The sequence below is a fragment of the Sphaeramia orbicularis genome, chromosome 24, assembly GCF_902148855.1.
Source record: "Sphaeramia orbicularis chromosome 24, fSphaOr1.1, whole genome shotgun sequence".
NCBI classification, from domain to species: Eukaryota; Metazoa; Chordata; class Actinopteri; order Kurtiformes; family Apogonidae; genus Sphaeramia; species Sphaeramia orbicularis.
In genome coordinates, this window is record NC_043979.1 from 9,632,374 (window position 1) to 9,653,935 (window position 21,562).

Genomic DNA, 21,562 nt, shown 5'->3' on the forward strand with positions numbered 1-21,562 from the left:
CATTGTGTCCGTTGTTCGTTCACATCTTTTCCAATGAAACTACTAGTTGGATTATTTTCAAATTTTATATGTAGCTTCCTTGGGACAATGTCTACTAAGTTTGTTCACAGTTTTGAGAAATTTAGATTTTTGCCTTTTGACAAATTTTTTAAATATTAAAAATTTGTCTTTATTTATTATGGAAATTGGTAGCTATATTAATATAGTTACTATTGAGCACTGGTAGGAAGTCATATATGGACTTTCATTTCATTTGTTGAGTTTTCCTCCAGTGAAAGTACTTCCCACTTCTGTTGGGAGATTGATCTCCAACAGGGCCACAGGACTCAAACATAGCAGCAGAACCCGACAACCTCATAAATTCAAGTTGTTATTGATTCTTGATAGAACATGCCGGTGAGATACAGGGCCATTGGTGGTTTAATAATACTGTGAAATTTTTGTGTATACTGGGGTTGGTTCACATGAATCATGCCAAGGGAGAAAATGAACTTCAAATTAGTTACCTGTGGTTAAATACTAGGGATGCACTGACCCTGAAACGAATGATTAAGGACTGACTAATGGTTACATGAGGACAGTTGGGCTGAGAGGTGGCACAGATGATCTTTCTTTACTTTGTTTTTGAGTGGTTGCTTTTTTTTTTTTTCTTTCTTTTTTAACAAGTGACAAAATGAGTGGAGATATAGGAGGGAAAGGGATCAGATGACTTAATGCTAAATGCTAGTTTACAGACTCAGTAAAGCAGTTAACTTTATCAACCACTGTGTAACAAAGACATTTTTCAGTCTTGTGGAATCTATTAATAACATCTATAGTCAAGCTGTCTGTCAGGAATAAATACATTTCACTAAAACAGTAAATCAGAGTGAGACACCAGGCGAAGAAGCTGTCATACAAACCTGCTCAACACAGCAGACATTGAAACATTTTATTTGACCTGAGGCCTGATTAACAGGAAAAAGTGAAAGATGGACTATATCACTTACCAGAGGTTCCAAGTAAAACAAATGAGGCTAAAATGAGTCATAGAAATAAAAAAAATATATAGTTTTTTAGAGAGAAGTTCATTGTATGTCTGTGGGAGATGGTTGAGCCACCCTCAGTGACTTTGGTTCTAACCAGGGATTTTGACCAAGTGTTGATACACAAGATAACAGCACAAGGAGCTCATATATGTCCACTGCCACTGGTGAAATGTATCGGCTGATAGGCCATTAGCAGTTGAAATTTAGCTGATACTGATAGATCAGTGCCACCCTGACTAATCAGAGTGTAGTATTTTCAGGCCGTTGATGATCCTGTAATTTGCAGCATGGACCACAGCTCAAACCTCAAAGAAACAGTTGAGTGATGCAGCACATTTCTATGTCTGCATTTTCTGATGTGTCCTGTAGTGATTTATACACTGTGAAAGTTTGGAGCACCTCTTTATAGGCGTGATTTTTTTTCTTTCTTACGGGTTGGGTGACTAACAAACCAACCCGCCTTTGTGTTCACAGAACCGAAGAAGAGGCAGTGCAAGGTACTGTTTGAGTATCAGCCACAGAATGAAGATGAATTGGAGCTCAAAGTGGGAGACATCTTAGACATCACAGAAGAGGTACTTTGACTTTTCCTTTGATAAATGGGCTTCATGCTCCTAGTGCAGTTTTCTGGGACACCCACACTGCTGTAAGAACGGTCTCTTGTTTAGTCACACTTCTAACAGGCAGTAATTAAAAAGTCTGCGAATGGTGTGGGTGTCCCAGAAATTACTGACCTTTTAGAAGTTGAGCTGAACAAGACACAAGGCCACAGTTATTGCTTTTTGTTTTAGAGATTGTGCAGGTGTAATATTACAAACGGATGGGGATTTGTGAACATTGAAGACTGTTATTAACTTGTAAAAGCTTATCTTTTTTTTGGCAAGTCAGGACAAGCAATAGACAGGACTGTGCAATACAACGGAGATTGTGTGCAGTAAGAAATGCAAGTGTGGTGAATTCAAGTGAACAGTTTGTATAGTGAAATATGGTTTATGGAGTTAATTGTTATTGAACAAGTTGAAGAACTGAATTACAGCTGCAGCAGAAAGAAGAAAGTTGAAATTTCCTGATCCTAGCATAGAAATAATAGTCCTAAGGTGAATATTTTCTGGTTTCTCTACTCCTCTTTGGTTTGTGGATTAAAGAGAACATTCATAATCTTGGGCTTTAAGAAACACTGAAATTTTCCCCATTTTTAAAAACATTTTACAAACCAAATAAGTAATTCAGTGATTGGAAAAAATTACTGTTAGTTGGAGGCCTAGAATTTACTGATATATAAAATCTGTATTTTATCTCTGTCGTACTTGGTTTGCTTTTAGAGTTGTAAATGTGTGCTACAACGTTATTCAATATAATGTAAATTTGTCACATTGTTCAGGACTAAAATTTAGAATTGGCAGCCAAAACATCACATTGGCACACCATTTTTGACCCTTAGATAGATTGCCTGGACCCTCCACTCTTCCATAAATGTGTCAAAAATCACCCATATTAAAAACAATGTGTTTTTATGCCACTTCTGTCATGTTAAAAATAAGCATTTGTATTATATTTTGGTCCACTAAAGAATGATTTCATGTTTGAAATATTTTTTTTAATTTTTTGTTATTTAGCATTTTTATCAATTTTAAAATGTTTTTTTTTTAAGAATATTTTGAAAATGTGAAAAGCTAAGTATATATAGTATATAACAGCAATAGAACAATGTCAACATCCATTTTGTGAGTGAGTGAGTGTGTGAGTGGGTGCGTCGTTCAGATAAAATTCAATTGAAAATGAATGTGGGTCATTCTGACCTGCCTATGGGAGCTTGGGGTAGTAATACAAGAACTAGAATTTTGTAAAATCTATAAAAGGTAAGTTAAAAATTTAAATAATAATACTAATTGTTATTATAAGAATTGCATGTTTTTTGAGGAAAACCTGGAATATAAAATAATAACTTTTCATCACAAAAATATTGCAAGAAAACACCTTCACTGGATCATATTTGACCCATTTATGCATCTAAGGGTTAAGGAGAAATTGCCTTCATTGTGTGTCCAGGTGGAAGAGGGTTGGTGGAGCGGCATGCTCAATGGCAAATCAGGACTCTTCCCCTCCAACTTTGTCAAAGAGCTGGATGCCATGGGAGAGGACGCAGATTCAAATGACACTGCAGCAGATGAGACTGGTAAGGCATGTACACTGAGGATGCAGCCGGTACATTTGGTCTGGCAATGAAACTGATTGTTTTTACAGATGAACATCTTCTATGATAACAATTATAGAAGAACATTAAATATGTAGTGCATGTAGTTCAGTATATTTTTGGTCGTTCAGCTGTGTTCAGGGTGTGGACCACAGTTTGTAATGCATTTGGTTTTAACTTGGTAGAACTGCAATGAGGACATTCACACCTTAAAAAATATCATCATGGCCTTTGTTCTCTGGTGGCACAGAGCATTTCAGAGCAGTTTTGTAAAACAGTCTTGTTCCATTTTTCTCATTAATTCAGTGTCAGTAAAATAGAGCATTGTACTGGAGTTGTTGAGGCATGACTGCAGCAGAAACAAGTCTTGACAAGAGGGCTGACTGAAGCTTCAGTCTGCGTGTGGATGTTTCATATGATTGTGAGTGACAGCACCTCGCAGAAGCGTTTTGTATTGATCTACAGCTGGAGATCAATTATCATACTACTTGGACAACACTATTGGGGAAAAAAAACAAGTCACATTTTGCATCAAAATGTGTTAAACATGCAACATCAACATAGATTCAATTTTGAAGATGTGCTGTTTTTACACGTAATGAAATCACGACTGTAGAGGTACTTGTAAGTTAATCATTGTATAGAAATACTCACCTAGTAACTCTCCCAGAATTAAAAAACATTGTTGCTCAGTTGAAGGCTGCAGGTTCTCCAGATGACCCACTACCTCCGTGTCTCTTTAAGGAGGTTTTTGAAACCATAGCGCCTGCTGTCCAATCCATTTTAAACAGTAGCTTGTCATCCAGTGTTGTCCCTGCTCATTTTAAACATGCAGTAGTGCATCCCTTGCTTAAAAAACCTGGCCTTGATTCTGCAGCACTGTCAAATTTCAGGCCTATCTCTAAGCTCCCGTTTGTCTCAAAGATCCTGGAGAAAATTGTTTTTATTCAGTTGAAATCATTTTTAGATGAGCACGGTATTTTAGGAACTTTTCAGTGTGGTTTTAAAAATCTTCACAGCACGGAGTCTGCTCTCTTACGGGTTTTTAATGACATTTTTATTTCAACTGATGCTGGCCTTTTTGTTGTTCTGGTGCTGCTTGACCTGACATCCGCCTTTGACACCGTTGACCATGGGATCCTCCTCTCCCGACTGGAACACTGGGTGGGGATTCGGGGTTCAGCTCTGGACTGGTTCAGGTCTTATTTGACTGGGAGATACTTCTGTGTTCACTTTGGTGAATTTGTTTCCTCTTCTGCCCTTCCTGTCATGTGGGGTACCACAAGGATCCATCCTTGGACCTTTGTTATTTTCTCTTTATATGCTCCCTTTAGGATCCATCCTGAGGAAACATGGCATTGCATTCCATTTTTATGCAGACAGTCAAATCTATTTACCTTTTAAGAAGGATGACCCACAAGCGATAAAACCCCTATTGGACTGTATTGATGACATTAAATCTTGGATGTCATTGAATTTTCTGAATCTAAACCAGGACAAATCAGAAGTGATGGTTTTTGGCCCCAGTGTTTCAAATCACACAGCTCTTGTTGACCTGGGTTCCTTATCACGTTTGGTTAAACTGGTCATGTCAAATTTGGGTGTTAAAATGGACCCCAATCTTAAACTCGACCAACAAATTAGTGGTGTGGTCAAGTCCAGTTTCTTTCACTTAAAGACAGCTTGCAAAAGTAAAATCTGTTCTGCCCAGGGATCTGTTTGAAACTGTGATCCATGCTTTTGTAACTACTAGACTTGACTATTGTAATGCACTTTATGCCGGGCTTAGTGAAAATGCACTTTCCTGACTGCAGCTGGTCCAAAATGCTGCAGCTCGGCTTTTAACAGGGACATGGAAACTTCAACATATTTCAGCTTCACTCCATTGGTTACCAGTGCGTTTTAGAGTTGATTTTAAAATTCTTTTGTTTTTAAATGTTTGAGTGGCCTTGCCCCCTCCTACCTGTCTGACCTGATCCACCCCTACGCCCCCCCTCGTGCTCTCAGGTCAGCAGATCAGATGCAGCTTGTGGTTCCAAAAACTAAAAAGAAGCTTCGTGGGGATCGTGCCTTTTCTGTTGTCGCCCCTAAGTTCTGGAACCAGTTGCCCTTAGTTGTTAGACAGTCTCAGTCTGTACCTGTCTTTAAATCACGTCTAAAAACGCACTTTTTCTCATTAGCTTTTAATCAGTGAGTGACATGTCTGTTTTTTTTTTATACTGTTTTTAACAGATTTTAATTTGTCTTTGTTTTTATGATAGTTGTATTTTGTTGTTCTTAGCCCGCTTAACACCCTGTGTTGTCACTAGTTTTATTTACTTATTTAATCCCTTGTTTTATGTTTGGTGTACAGCACTTTGGCCTGCTGTAAAGTTCTTAAAGTGCTTTATAAATAAAGTTGGTATGGTATGGTAGTGCATAGTAGCACAAAGCAGGTCATGTGATTGAATCGAAGATGTGCTTTAGACTGAGGATGCATCAGAGTCCTGTATAAGCATTCTGTTCACAGTGAAGTTTCCAAAACAATGTTGAGGATGTTCAGTTTTTTCATAACATCATGTTAATCCTTAAATGTTACATCATAATTAACTGGGTTGTCTGAGTTTCTCATCTGTCATTATTGATAATGTTGATATTGTAAGTCCTGCACCTTGTTCAGTTTGTTTGGTTGATGAGGTAGAAGCGACAATGATACAACGCTGTTATAAAATGGTCTATCCATACTAATCTGCATTACATTTTGGTGTCCCTGTTATGCGGTAACATGTATTCTGTACATGTTACTGCGTAACAGGGACACCAAAATGTAATGCAGATTAGTACGGATAGACCCAAAAGTTGAACCTGTTCTATGAAGGATTTGTAATCACTGTAATGTAATTGCTCATGTCTGGACTGATCCATATGAAGGGACAGAGACTGCATTCATTAATTTATTTGCTTTTTTAAAAGGGAAATTAGAACCAAAAACCTTGTTACTGTACCATTCACCATACACATAGGGCCGGATCTACTAAGATCCCAATTTGCGTGTAGTAATTTGCTTGCGCAATCTAGAATTTTGTGTGTGGGGTGTGACCATGGTTTGCGGGTGATTTACCAAGATTGCTTGCGCAAATTACAACAGGTGCAAAGTCTTGCAGACCGCCCTATTTAAATGAGGGTTTTGCGTGCGCTACTGGAGACAATACGCTGTAAAAACTGCTGTGGGATAAACCAGCACTAATGGGAACGGTGTGCTGAATGATCCAGAGGAACGGAAATGTAACGTTGGAGGAGTTTTGTCATAGAAGGTATTGCATGACTCAGTCATTCATTCATTTATTTGTCATTTTAAAAGTGTGTGTGCGTGCGTGCGTGCGTGGGGTGGGTCGGGGTTGTATTTGAATAGAATGACTGTCAGGCACACATAATTTTGTCACACTGTCGCCCAGGGGTCTCAAACTCGCGGCCGCAGTATGTGAATTTGTGGACCCCCAGTTGATACCAAAGGTTAATGTTAGTGCAACCCACAAGTTTTTTCTCACAGGATCTATTTTTTGTGGGGGAATTTATTTAAAAAAGTAATTATTTATAGCTACTTGTTGCGTTCCCTTTCATTAATGTTGATGTTCGGAATTCCGACGCCCGTGAACGCACCTCGCATATGCGCGATTAGTGAAGGAGGACGTGACAAGTAAGTGACATAAACATGTGTCCTGTCCCAGTCATGGCTTTTTCAAAATCTACCATGGAGAGACAGATTAGCGAGAAGCACAGACAATTCCAGGAGAAGTGGGGGATGGAATATTTATTTGTTGAGCACAGGGGGACCCCGACGGGTCTGATATACACAGAAAAAGTTGCAGTGCACAAAGAATACAACAGCAAACGTCATTATTGAACTGGACATGATGAGCATCTGCAAGACATACTGAGGGTCTCCACTGCTTCCTCCCCGAAGCCAAATGTGGCTCATGTGTGCAGGAGGACGCACTGCCAGATGTCTGGTAGCAACCAGTATTCAATAGAAACCTTTTCTGAAGAAACGTTCATGTTTGAAGAAGTGTTCATGTTCAGAAGAAGCGTTTGTGTTCAGAGGAAGTGTTCTTGTTGTGCAGTACTTGATGCGGCCCAGCCTCACCCAGACTCTACCTCCAGCAGCCCCCAGGTAAATAGAGTTTGAGACCCCTGCTGTAGCTATATGTCGGTGCGTATTTTTAATCACAATCATCAGGAGGGGAAAAGCGTCCTGTAAAGTATGTGTGTGTGTGTGTGTGTGTGTGTGTGTGTGTGGGGGGGGGGGCGCATATGTCTCAGTTATTTTTTCTTCCATCACTCCAAAAATGTTCACATGAGGGTGAAAAATATGTTCTCTGCATCTGGTTTCATCATTTCTTTGTCTCCTAACCGCAGCCATGTGTGCGCACTTACGCATCCAAACCGTTTGCACCTCCTTTTGAGACGTGGTAAATATAGACGCAGTTTCTATCAGCAAAATTGCTTTCGGTTTTGATAAATCACTTTGCCAGTGCTAAATTAATATATTTACATTTTCTCCTCCCACAACACGCACAACTGCGTGTAAACGCCCCATATTGCATATTCATTGAGGCAAACGTACTAACTGGATGCAGATGCGCTATTTTGCACCTTTGAAAGACGCAACCCTTATTGCGCACTGTTAGTAAATCAGTTTGTACATTTTTTTGCCCGTGCAATGAGTTTGCACACGTTTTAATACGCGCAAACCTTTGATAGACCCGGCCCATAGTTGCTTGGAGACAAAATCAAAAAATGTGATTCAAGGGTACTGACCAACAAGTTAGAAGCTGGGCCTTTTGTTATCATGGTCACAATAAACAATAAAATAACATACATTTATGCAAGCCACACAAACATGGCACAATGAAGTGAGAGCAACATCCCCTAAGACTTTGAATTAAATTTGCCTTTTTAGCTCACCCGCTAACAGGCCATAAGCTATTGTGAAGGTGCTTTGTCCGTCGTCTTCATCATCTTCATTTGCAATTTCTTCAAACATTTTCTCAGATGAAACTTCTGGTTAGAGTGATTTCAAATTTTATATGTAGCTTCCTTGGCACAATGTCTACAAAGTTTGTTCACAGTTTAGAGAAATTTTGATTTTTAAATTTTGATGAATTTTTGAAATATTAAAAATGTGCCTTTACTTGTAATTGTCAGAATTTTGATGGCTTATAACATGGGAATGATTTTAGATATTAATAAAGTTACTATTGAGCACTGATAGAAAGTCATATATGGACTTTCATTTAATTAGTTGAGTTATCCTCCAGTGAAAGTACCACACTTCTATTGGGAGATTGATCTCCTGCATCAAGACCACAGGACTCTAACATAGTGGTAGAACCTGACAACCTCATAAATTCACGTTGTTAATGATTCTTGATAGAACATGCAGGTGAGATACAGGGCCATTGGTCCTTTTTTGTTATTGGTGGTTCAATAATACCATGAAATGAGGAGATAGAGGATGAGCTGCTATGAATTGAGGATGTCTTGTCTATAAGTGCATATTTAGTTAGTTGATTCCACCCCACCACCCCCAAACACTTCTTCACTTCCCTCTGGGGTAAAGCAGTTATATGCCACAGTGTTTCCTCTTCCTCCTCAGACGGAAGTGTAGTGGACAGCGTCACCACTCCAACATCACCACAGCCTGCCTCAGGGAATGGAGCAATCGCACAGCCCAAGAAGATCCGTGGAGTCGGTTTCGGAGATATTTTCAGAGAAGGTTCAGTCAAGCTAAAGGTCCGACTACCAAGCCCCGAGTTAGAGGAAAAGAAGGACAAAGTGAGTATCTATCAATCACAAGAAATGTTTGTAAATGCGGGTCACATAAAGTTGTTTTTATTATGACTCATTGACTCAGGACATTACACATACTATACCAACACAACAAAGCTAAAAAAAAACAAATCCCAATATGATCCTGAAGTATTTGTCTTTTTCTTGATTTTTATCTCGGCTTAGTCTGTTGTGGTTAATATTCAGTCTTGATATGCCATGACAATATCACCTATACATGTTAAATGTCTTTGGCAACACAGTGGTGCAAGGGTTAGCATTCACAGCAAGAAGGTCCTGGATTCAATTCCAACACCAGCCGATTGGGGGTGGGGGATGGGGTGTTATGTGTTCTCCCCATGTTTTTGGGTACTTCACCATCCATAGACATACACTAAAAGGTTAATTGGTTAATCTAAATTGCCTGTAGGTGTGAATGTGAGAGTGATTGGTTATTCGTATCTGTATGTCAGCCCTGCAATGAACTGGTGACACATTCAGGGTGTACCCTGCCTTCGTTGCTGGGATAGGGTCAAACACCCCTGCAACCCTCTCAAGGATAAAGTGGTTCAGAGGATGTATGAATGAAATACTCTTAACTTCCTGTCAACAGAAACATGAAAATAAGGGCATTTTCACACAGCGTTCTTGAGTTCGTATCCAACTACGTTTGACCCCAAACTCCACTTACTTTTATCCACGTGAAAGCAAACATTCCGTGCTCGAGTACCATACCCGAGTCCAGTTGAGAAGGTAGTCCTTGGTAGGACTGCCAGCACAGTACGTTGCTGTGTCAATGCAATCTGTGCCCGAGACAGACGTGACCTAATCACCATTCCGACAACGGAAGTGACCTAATCACCATGAGACCATAGACGATGCTCTTGTTGTCTCCTGAAAAAGCCCTGGATCTGTGCGGCACAGGCTCGCCTTATTGACCGAACTCCTCAATGATATTTCAGGGACAATGAAGGTCACTCTTCTTTAGTTTGCTTCAAACTGGCTAACAGATAGAAAAGTAGTGCCTGTCTTGCCGCTATTGTAGACAAATGAACAGAGCAGTCACTTGGTTGATGACGTAAGGGTTTATTTTCTTCTGACTTCTGCATTTGTTGGATAGCGACATAATTCCTTCCACACTGCCACCTACTGTTTTGGCCCTGTAACACCCATTCTTACTCAGGCACGGGCTACAGTACATGCTTGTGAACGCAACTTCTGTGGGAATGGTGTGAACCCAAGTACGGTACGGACTCGAGTATGCTGTGTGAAAACGCCCCAAGTCAGAGGCAGAATTATAGTGAATTCTTTATCTGCAATCTTTATGACACTGAAAGAGCTACTTGCAACATTCACAGGCTCACCTTAACTAACTAGAGAACTAAATCAGTGGATCAAGTATGCAGCACACTCTCCTATAACACACTTTATAATCACTTGACAGCACTGATATATGAAAAATCCAAAAGTTTATTTATTTAAGGTATTTCCAGTATTGTCCAGGTGTTTAAGCTCTAAACCTGAGCAAGCCATGATGCAGTATTGATAATACTGATAATACCTCTCAAATGCAAACCAGAGTGACAAGCTTATTAATAATGTAAAAGGTGTGAAAAGTGCAGGTATGTGTTAAAATACTGCAAGTAAAGGTAAACGGTGTCAGGATAAATGAACATTCAAGTAAATTAGAGACCTGAAAACTAGAGATCGACCGATATGGGTTTTTCAGGGCCGATACCGATTATTAGTAGTTAGAGGAGGCCGATAACCGATATTTGGAGCCGATATTCATTTGCAGTAAAAGTGTAAAAATCGGCGGGAAAAATTTTGAATAATGCAAACACTGAACTTCGTTTAAATGCCTAAAACATGTTTATTTAATCAAACAAATAGAAAATAATAGCTCCAGAAGTGCATGGATTTCCTAGACTCAGAAGCATCTCTTATAAAGTTGAATAAAAGCTTAAATAAATAGCTCCCTTAAATTTTTCCACAGTAAATAAAGTAAAATTTAAATAGAACTATAATGACTTATCTTTGTTTTAAGTTCAAACACAACAAAAATACAGGGAGACTCTTGTAAATTCTTGGGCCATATGCTGACATATGCTCAACTCATCATGCTTAATTTGTTACAGCATTTGGGACGCCTTAAGTTGATTTCATTATTAAATTTTATATTTTACCATGCAACAGCTGGGACCCTGTCATTCAAAACTATGTTGCTACATTATTAATTATTAATATGACAAAAGCTACATAAAAAGTATAATGGTAGCTATGAGTGCAGTTAAACTCCTGACAGAACACAAACAGCCTTTAGGGCTTTAATGAGCACACACAGGATTTAAAATGTTCCACCATGTTCAGATAAATCACTTCTGAATTTGATTCTCTCATCTTCACTTTAATTTTCAGATCATAGGACTAGAAAGCTCACAGCAACATTAGTAGTTGTAAGTTGTAGAGTTCTTCATGTGACTTTAACGCAAACACACACTATTACATTACATACCAACACAGTCTCACCCCAAATAGTCAGAAATCAACGCATGCGGTCAGAGCCCCACAGCGCCACTATTTGATGCAGGGGGGTACTCCTTCCGCGTCGAAATCCGACGCGGAAGGGTACACACCGCAGAGAGGCGAAGTTTTCTCGTGTGAGAAGCTCCAGAGAGAGAACACGTGTCAAAGGTGAACGCAGAAAACTCTTCTGAAACTGTACTAAACATCCCTGTGCTCTACATCTGATAACTACTACTAATGTTTCAGAAGAACGTCAGAGCAGAGTAAACATTAGCGGCAGCTCTGCTAACTCATATTACCTCCTGACGTGTGTGAATTAGACTGCTGATAATATGGAGATGGAAACAGTCCGTGATAGAAAAGCATGTGTGTGTGATTAAGAGAGAGCGCCTAAAAAACTCAGTTCACTTGTTTTAGGGAAGCACGCTAAGGTGAAGTCTGATGAGCTTTTACCAGAACATTAGTTCATCAATCTGGCTCTAAACGCTCTATGTATTAGTAATGGAGAAAATGTATGTAGAACACAGTCTCATCCCAAATCAGTCCCAGTCTGTGTGTGAGGACAGCTTCCGTGTCAACCAATCAGAGGGTGCAGAGTGGACAGTGCAGGAGAGAAAGAGAGGCGCTGCTGCATCTGAGCCGAAATAACCCAGTTTTAAATTGATTTCTTAATATCGGCCCGTCGGATTAAAAAAAATGCTGATACCGATATATGTCCAATTTCCAAATATTGGCGCCGATAATCGGTCGATCTCTACTGAAAACTCTACTTGCGTCCAGCATAGTATTTGCAGTTCTTCTGAGTTTAAGGAACTGCAAGTTCTATCCAGCTACAGAAAAACCTGGACAGGTGGCACATCAGAGTGGAAGTACACTATATGGACAAAAGTATAGGGACACGTTGAATGTGTTTCTTTTCCAACAGGGGTCTGGGCTGCAAAACAATAATAACAAATGTCATAATGTAAAACAAAAACAAAATCAATGTTGAGAGAAAGCAAAGATAACAATTTAAACAAAACTAACCAATGGAATGACATGCATCACAAAACCATATTACAACATTTTTCATAACTGTTTTGTTGCCCAGATCCCTGTTAAAAAAGAAACACCTGAATGTCCCAATACTTTTGTCCATATAGTGTACAGGAAATGATACATTCTGGTCTTTTGAAATCTTTAGTCAGAAATGGGCATAAACATAACTGAATAATCATAACCAAGCATAAGCAAAACAAAAAACAGATGACAGACTCTAGAAAACCAGGAGAAATTGTCTTTCACCATATTGGAACCAAACCAGGTCTCCCATGTGAAGGTCCTCCTACAGATCCATTCAAACATAGGACAGTTGAGCCAACAAAGTCTCACATTGCGTAAAACATTAAATACATTTTTGGTTCATGTCACCAACTACCTTTTCATTATTTACAGTGCGCAGCTAGTGTATATTTGTGTGAAAAGTTGAAGCAAACTATTGAAAAGTTGCACACATGAAAATGGGAATTCTGGTTTGGAGTGAATAAATTAGACTGTGTGAGACTGTGTCACCAGCCATTAATTATCATTATTATATGCAATATATGCTTAAAACTGTGTGTTATAGCAAATGTGCTAAAACTTTTTTGCTTGTTTAGAGCATTCTGTTTTCATGTTATAGCTTATTACCTCTGCCAGGAGGTATTGTGATCACTTTGTGTGTTTGTTTGTTTGCATGTTTGTTTGTTAGCAACTTTATGGGAAAACTATTACAACTATCTTTACCAAATTTTACCCACAGATACGCCTAGGCCCTGGGACGAACCCATTAAATTTTGGGCCAAGTAGGCCAAAGTTCAAGGTCACAGCAACGTCACAAATTCTCATTTTCCTATCTCTCATCATTGAGCAATTTTCGAAAATTCATAAAAAAATTCAAAGCAACTCCGATTAGCCTCCAGTTTGATACACCCGTAGCTTATAACAATATCTTGTATCTGTCACAAAATTGTCCACATCCACAGTGGAATGGGCACTCTGTGGACATTTCAATTTAACATTGAAAATCCCATTTACGACACGTTTTTCATTATAACTCAACAAATATTGATTGGAATTTAATATAATTTGACATACACATGACTGGTACCAAGCTTCAACTTGTTCTGCTGTATGGAACAACCTTGAAACTGTTTAATTTAAAAAGAAAGTCAATCCACACATGCACAGTGTTCGGGGTGCATGGCGGAGGTTTGCGTTCTCTGAACACTTGTTTTTTATTACTTCCAGTCATTTTTAGCCTGTGTAATAGTCTCTGTGGCACTGTCTAGTTGTAAACAGAGCACCTCATTCCACTGAGAAAAACATCCATGATCTTCATATTTGCATTTATATAATATTTATAGCTACAATACAACTATCAATGAACTGTACAAATGGGAAAATAAAGATAAAATGGCAAAAAAAAAAAAAACAAACGGTTCAATTCCACAAAAAGACAGCAAAATACACCAGTAGAACACTCAGAAACAGCACTATCAATATTATGTGCAATTATTTTCAAGAATTCACCGCAAACCACCGGTAAAACTTTGTTAAAACATTGCTAAAACATTGCTAAAAGAAATCAAAATCTCTCTTCTCTATTACTACTTGCACTCAGCTCTGCCTGCTCTTCCCCAGATTCTCTGCTCCGCCCACTTCCACCCCTCCCCCACATGCAATGTGGGCCTGTACCGTAAAGTGTTGCACAGCGTTGGAAAGCTCAGAATCTCAGCTTTCCAATGCTGAAATTGAATTTTGTGGATGGCGCAAACAGTTCAGGAGTTGCCGTAATTTGTATGCTGTAAAGTGTGAATTGTAGGGCCGGAGTGACAACCGTCATAAAAGGGTTAAATAGATTGGTTTAAAATGGACCAAATTATCATTGGTTTAAACTCGAATCTTTCATCTTCAACAAAGCAGCCAATATCCTTACCTGTTTTTCCAGTCTGTCCCCTGAATTGCAGGGGTGTGTTTACACTGTTAACCATCTGTACTTCTGGAACATAAAGTGACTCTGTTTGTTGTGAAAATATGTTTTCTGTTTTCCTCAGCATATTTCACATAGTAGAAAATGTAACCTTTACCTGATCTTTAGAGTGCAGCGTTTGCTTTGGTAGATTTTTGGTCACATTTAACATTAGCCCTTCACTGCTTGGATCAGTTTTGCACGTAACTCTGTTCTGAAACTCTGCCTCCTTTTCCTTGTCTCTCTCCTTCACAACAGCCCTCACACTATCCTCCACTCTCCTCCTTTCCTCACCTACCACCACACATTGCATGGTCACACAGTCCTTTTCACAGCCTCCACTTCCCCACATCATCCACTCCTTCGCCTCCTCTTCCTCCGCGTCTTCCTCCCTGCTGTAGTGTCAGGGATGTGAAGCATCCTGCCCCTGAAATCCAAGGGATACTGTGATATTTTCAGTCAGTGCTCCGAACCCAAACAACAGAAAATCTCTCAGTACTCCTTTTTTTTGCCTGTGAATGAAACACTCATAATCACTTACAAGCTGTAACATGACGCTCTCCTTGAAGAAAATAAACTTTCACTGTTTGATTCTTCCCCTCAGTAATTCTTCACTCTTTTCACCTTCTGCAGCCTCTAACTGATTTACCATTTTTGTTATTAACCACATCTTTCATAAACATCTAAATGTAATGACACAGACTCATTGTCATCTGGTCCAGACACAAGCTGTCTTCAAGACTCTTTCTTCATATTCGGTCGCATATCCACGCATGTTCGATAAATCATGTCCATCTGTATGGTTTGCTTCATTTTAGCCAATCCCATCATTACCATCTGCTGCAAAGCCTGCCCATCCCAACACAACAGACTTGCAGAAAGGAGACGGAGACGGCAAATCCAAAGGTAAAACACAACATGCCAACAGACATGTAGACAGTTAACACTGAGACAGTCATTGAATTTTCATATTTTTTTTAGCTCACTCCCCAACCCACATTGTTAACAGGCCCTTGATTTACCAGGCCTGACAATTTTATTGAAAGGATGATAAAATTAATTGATTTTGTATAAAAAAAAGCACAGGTGGATACCTTTGTCGATTATACAAGCAGTCAGATAAACACCATGTTGTTCATGATTAAATGATGTTCAGGTTGTCTTTTTGCGCATGAAGCCCTGTAAAAGTAACCATATTGATCTGTTCAACTCCACTATATGTGCCTCCTCAGCAAAAGAGTACTGCAAAGTCACCTTTGCTTTCGAGGCTACGAATGAGGACGAGTTGACTCTGAAAGAGGGAGAGACCATTCACATACTGAGCAAGGTGAGACAACACTGTGCTGGTGTTAAAACTGGGGTTAACAACACAGGGTTCAGATGTCACAATGACAGTTTACATGTACAGTAATACTCATTTAATTGGGGGGTGGGGTGGGGGGGTTCCATGCCATATGTACCTCACACTGAGTACACACACACACCGACTGGACAAAGTGAAAGTGAAACTAAAGACATTTTACCAATTCCTCTAAGCCTCCTGCTATTGTGCACCTCATTTTCCTTTTCCCCACCTTTGGAAACTTTCATTTGAGGGGGCAGGATGTTTGTTTAAGGGGGCATTGCCCGCTCTTGCCCCCCCTAGAACCGGACACGGACAGACCTACAATAATTATTGTATTTGTACAATAAATTTACCCTCTGTACAATGTATGATCAATAATTCCAAAAACCCCTTAATATACGAAATTTTGACCCCTTCATTACATGACTAAATTAATTAATTACCAAACACAAATACGATACGGATCCTTTGCATAGTGTTGCACTTGTTTTAATCATCCTCTCACGTGCCTGTCTATGTGTGAGGCAGGACCTTGATTCAGTCCAAAGCATGTAGAAGTTGGGAATTTATAAGTGGTGTTCTGGTCCATTCAGTGCAGGGATTCATCCGGTATTCCACATATGTGGAGATGCTTGCTTTTTTCCAAGGTTCTATTAGATTATTTGAAAATAAAACTGGGTTTCAGCATGTAACATGTACTGTCTATGATAATGGGTTACTAAAGCAGATGGTCTGATCCACGTCAGAATAAAAATTGGGTGTGTGTGATCATTTTCCTTCAAATATGATGATTTTCAGCCACTGCTACGATACAGGACTCACTAAAAACCAGGCGTTTCAATCAATGCACCTGTTTTCATACAGAAAACCTGGAACCTTTTTGCACACTTTTCTTGTATTTTTAAAACGAATTTTCTAATTGGAAAGTTACAGGGCAATGTCTTGTGTGTTGTGTTTGGCAAAAATGAAATTGGAATCGGCCAAAATCGGTGTTGGCTGTCCAAGCACCCAGCAAATTGGAAATCGGGATTGGCCTAAAAAATTGTGATCAGTGCAAGTCGAAATTCTGCTAAGGTAGGGCTGCACGATTTTGGCAAAAAAAAAAAAAAAAAAAAATCCCCATTTTTTTTTCCTCTAAAAACTCGATTTTCGATTTCGATTTTTGGGTAAAACTACAAAAGACAACAGAAGTCAGCATGTCGTTTTCATGAGCAGCCCACAGTGCAAGGCACTGCTCTGACCTCAAATCTGTGATGGTATGACGTGATGAACCCACAGAAGTTTATTTTTTCTTAATTAAATCTTTATTGAATGAAGTAGAGTAAACAAACAATGTATACAACAAGGAAATAACATAAGTTTGCCAGGGGGAATACACTATAATACAATGTCCAAATCAGAGCAAATACTGATGGTTTTTATAGCCTTTTTGTTTCCAGATTTATCTAATATCTAATAGCTTTAAATAAAGTTCAACATCTTTCAAAAAATAAATAATATTTGGTTTTGTGTTAAAGAACTTACATTTGTAAATGAAAAATTTAGCAAGTAAGAGGACTAAATTATCATTATTATTATTATTATTATTATTATTATTATTTATTTATTTATTTATTTTCCTTTCTTTTTGGGGTGTCTGGCCCACAGAAGTGATACCAATGTAAGTCAGTGACAAGCATCAGTCGTGCGTGCGTGCGTGGACCACGTTAGTATGAGTGATTCCCATGGGTTCTATTTAAACTGGAGGATCCGTGCTTGGAACAGACCGACCCAGGACACACTGGAGGGATTCTATCTGTGGAGCTGGTGGATGTGTGTGGGCACAGGGCTGTGTGGGCTCCTCTGCTGAGGCTGATGACCCCACAACCCCGGACCCGGGCCCGGTTCGGTACAGATCCGGGACAACGTAAGATGAATGATCCGCATGCAGTTCTATTTCAGTTGCGGGATCCGTGCGTGAAACCACGGCTTATATTGCCGTAAGTACTGAGGGCTCATTAACACATTTAAAGTCCGGTCATTACACGGACTTCTGTGACAGACTGCTGTCACTGATAGGAGGAGGAGCCTACAGGAGCCCGCAAGCGCGCGGCCCGCAGGCACGAGAGAGATGAAATCGATTTTACGATTTCCCTTTTTTAAAAATTGTCCTAATTAAAAAATCCGATTTCGATTTAAAATCGATTAATCATGCAGCCCTATGCTAAGGTGCTGACATATCTAATATTTCAGTTTAAGATCATGCATGATTACCATAAATGACAGCCCTCTAATATCATGTTTATCTTGTCAAAATGTGAGAACTTGGTCCTTTGTGCTTCTTTGCATGGAAGTTTTCCATCTGTGGCAAACAGCCTCTGGCTTGATTTCCTTCTATCACCTCAAAAAGCTCAGTGTTGTGATATTCACACCAATCTAGATATAGTCAGTGTGATTTTTAAATGTGTCTTCAGCAGAACTTGATAACAACTTATTTTAGCAGCAGGAGAAAAAAACTTTATCCAGCACAAAAAAAAAAAAAAACCCAAACCAACCCTGTACCACCTCTGTCCATCTGCAAAAATGTACAAAAATGAACTCTTACTAGTGTTTGACATTTATTTTTAAAGTTTAGCCACAGTCTGTGTGTACAGGTCTTATTGTGAGGGTCTGTATTTCATTTGGCATATGAGTAAATTAATAAAGCATGTCAGACATCTTCAGGCAACAGAGCCTCCAACTTATTGTTTTATATCTGTTGTTAAGTATTGGTGGAATTCATAACCCTCAGTTACATTATATGGACAATTGTATTGGGACATATTGAATTGATTTAAATGTTTTACATGTAGATTTCTGAACAATTTGTCACAATCCCAGCAATAAATAATCATTTTAAACCACAATTAGCTGTCTGGTTTCTTCAGCTCTCACTTAGGAAGAAATATCAGTCTTTAAACTGAAAAGAAATAGTGATTAGACAGTTACCATGATAACTATTGACAACAAGTTACTTGAAATTTTTTTTTTAGTATTTATACACTGAAATATGATGTGTTCTAATATGTTTTTTCCATATAGTGTAAATTAGCAAGAAGCTGGTAAACATTACAGAGCACTGAAAACTAACTTTGACTAATGAGCCCCTGAGGGGTTTGAGACCAAGTGAAAACTATTCTCAGATCCGACACCTTGATAGTGACCCAGAAATCGGTGTTAAACATACGGCCTGGGGGCAAAAAACCAGCTCACCAAAGGGTCCTATCCGGCCTGTGGGATGAATTTGTGAAATGCAAAAATTGTACTGGACTATACTGAACTCAGTCCTTTTAGTTAGGGACCATATAAAGCTTCTTTGTTTTCGTGTAAAGGCATAATATTGCAGGAATAACATTGTTAAAGCTGCAGTATGTAGGAATTATGTTCTAAGTAACTGTAAAATTGCCTTGACTGTCACCAGACATTAAGGAATCATGTTCATTTCAAATACTGATCTCACTGACAGCAGTAGTCCAGCCAGAATATGTGCAGTTGAAAAGCTCAGTGTCAGCCCTGAAATGATATTTATGTTGACATTGTGTGTTTTGGTCTGATGCCCCGCCCATCACCTGTCTGCTAATCACAGAGTCAGAAGCTTTTCAGCATCCAGGTTGCCAGATCCCCGTGGGCTGCAGCTGGAACATTTCTGATCACAAATGTCTGACGTTATTAAACCTAAAAGGACTCTTATTATTCCCAAATACATCGTGACAAAGTGAGAAATAAAACAAGGAGATGTATAGGAGATGATTTAGAAACATGGAGACGGCTGAAAGAGAAGAAGGATTTGAAGACCGACGCCGGCCCTGCCTTAGTCTGACCACCGGTAAGAGCCACTCAGAGCCGGGGTTGCAGCCTCTTCACCTGGTCCCTTCTTCCGGGGCCGGGCAGCAGTCTCTTCTCCTGGCCCCGGTGAAGAGACTGCCGGTCCGGGACTGGTGAACAGACCAGGTGCCGGTGTAGGACTTGTCTCTTGCCATGGTAGCTCCTTGTAGTTCAGTGTTTTCTGTGGAAGTGACCTGTTCATTTAGCGGTGTGTAATCCGAACGGGGGGGGGGGGGGGGGGGGGGGCTCGGTAGCTCGGTGTCCGTGGTTCGGTGGTGGTGGTGGTGGGGGGGTTAGAGCTCCTGAATCTTCGCAAATTTTCATTTGACTGTGCAGGACGTTTGTTCTGGCCTGTTATATATTAGACTTATGTAGAGTAAGTCTGGTGATGATTTTTTTGTATGAAATTTATGGTGTGGTGGCAAGGATTAGAGGAAACGCTAGTAGTGGATGCTCATGCGGGATCTGGCAACCCCTAGCCTGGGGGGAGGAGGAGAGGATACCACGTTCTACAGTATTTTGAATGTAATTGCAGTACCAGTTTTGGCCACAATCCTACATACTGCAGCTTTAAAATTGCATGTATTTTTTCAAGAAATTTCAGGTTCATGTTATTCACAATTTTTTAAAGGATGGTTTGTGGATGTAAACATTTTCATCATGTAATTTTACTTTTCACTGTTACTTTACCAGTCTGGCCCGCTTGAGATTATACTGGGCTGGATGTGGCCCCTGAACTAAAATGACTTTGACACCCCTGGATTAGATCATTCACTGTTCTACTGTGGAGGATTGTGGTAAAACCAAATGGGATGGGCCAGATAATATTCATATAAATGCAATGGCTTTGCCTCAACTTAGACTTACGATACTTCTAATGGAGTCATGATTCTGTGTTTGTGCAGATGGTAACAGGAAGGAGTCGTCAGCTTTGTTCCAAGAAGCTGATCAAAATCGCCAGTCATTTCCTCTTTCACACATGTTCAGCCTTTTAAAAATAAATGAAGCAGTTGATGTCTTAAAATTCTATTTTTGTTATCATTTCTAAATGCAAAATGATTTTACACCAAACCAAACTTGGCCTAGTCAGTTGTCACTTTAGACCAGGGGTGTCAAACTCATTTTAGTTCAGGGACCATATTCAGCCCAATTTGGTCTGTCAATTGGTCAATTAACAACATATAAATGATGACAATTCCAAATTGTTCCTTCTGTTTTAGTGCAAAAATACATTATAATATTATAATGAACATTTTTTACATTTACCATTCACAAAAACCTGTTTATAACCATGTACAACCTGAAATTTCACAGGAACAATACTATGCGTAATCTTTGCATATACACGTGCGTTTCAATTCACAGATTGCAGTGGATTTATAGACACGAAGCATTTAGTAACAGGCAGAGCACGGTTAAATCTGCACTTACTTTTACTTAAGAAATTTCACATTGATCACAGATCATAGGCATTGTTTGTAAAATGAGTTTGTAAATGTAAACATGTTCATAATGTGATTTTTACTTATTCCAATTTCTTTTTTTTTTAATAGAACATTTGGAGTTGTCACCCTAGATTTTTATGTCTTCAGTGTAAGCTTTGTACTTTGCAAATTCATTCCACGGGCCGGATTGGACCCTTTGGTAGGGTGGTTTTGGCCCGTGGCCCATATGATTGACACCCCTGCTTTAGTCGTACTGAGTCGGTCGCAGAGACTTGGATGTTCAGGGTGATCCAGCACATAGAACCGACTCTAAGCAGTTGCCTCAGGCTTCGAACTGTGATCACTCTAAACGAGGTTTGTTATTTGATGGCAGACAAATGGTCA

The 21,562-nt window shown here is 39.4% G+C and overlaps 1 protein-coding gene across 1 annotated transcript in view; it reads left to right on the plus strand.

The window, feature by feature from the left end:
- LOC115415227 (CD2-associated protein) overlaps nucleotides 1-21,562 on the plus strand; it is a 124,245-nt gene that overhangs the window by 43,022 nt on the left and 59,661 nt on the right. Inside the window, exons 4-8 of the mRNA XM_030128733.1 lie at nucleotides 1,503-1,603; nucleotides 3,078-3,204; nucleotides 8,858-9,036; nucleotides 15,364-15,451; nucleotides 15,778-15,872. Of these exons, the coding sequence (XP_029984593.1) occupies nucleotides 1,503-1,603; nucleotides 3,078-3,204; nucleotides 8,858-9,036; nucleotides 15,364-15,451; nucleotides 15,778-15,872 (590 nt within the window). The remainder of the gene's footprint in view (nucleotides 1-1,502; nucleotides 1,604-3,077; nucleotides 3,205-8,857; nucleotides 9,037-15,363; nucleotides 15,452-15,777; nucleotides 15,873-21,562) is intronic.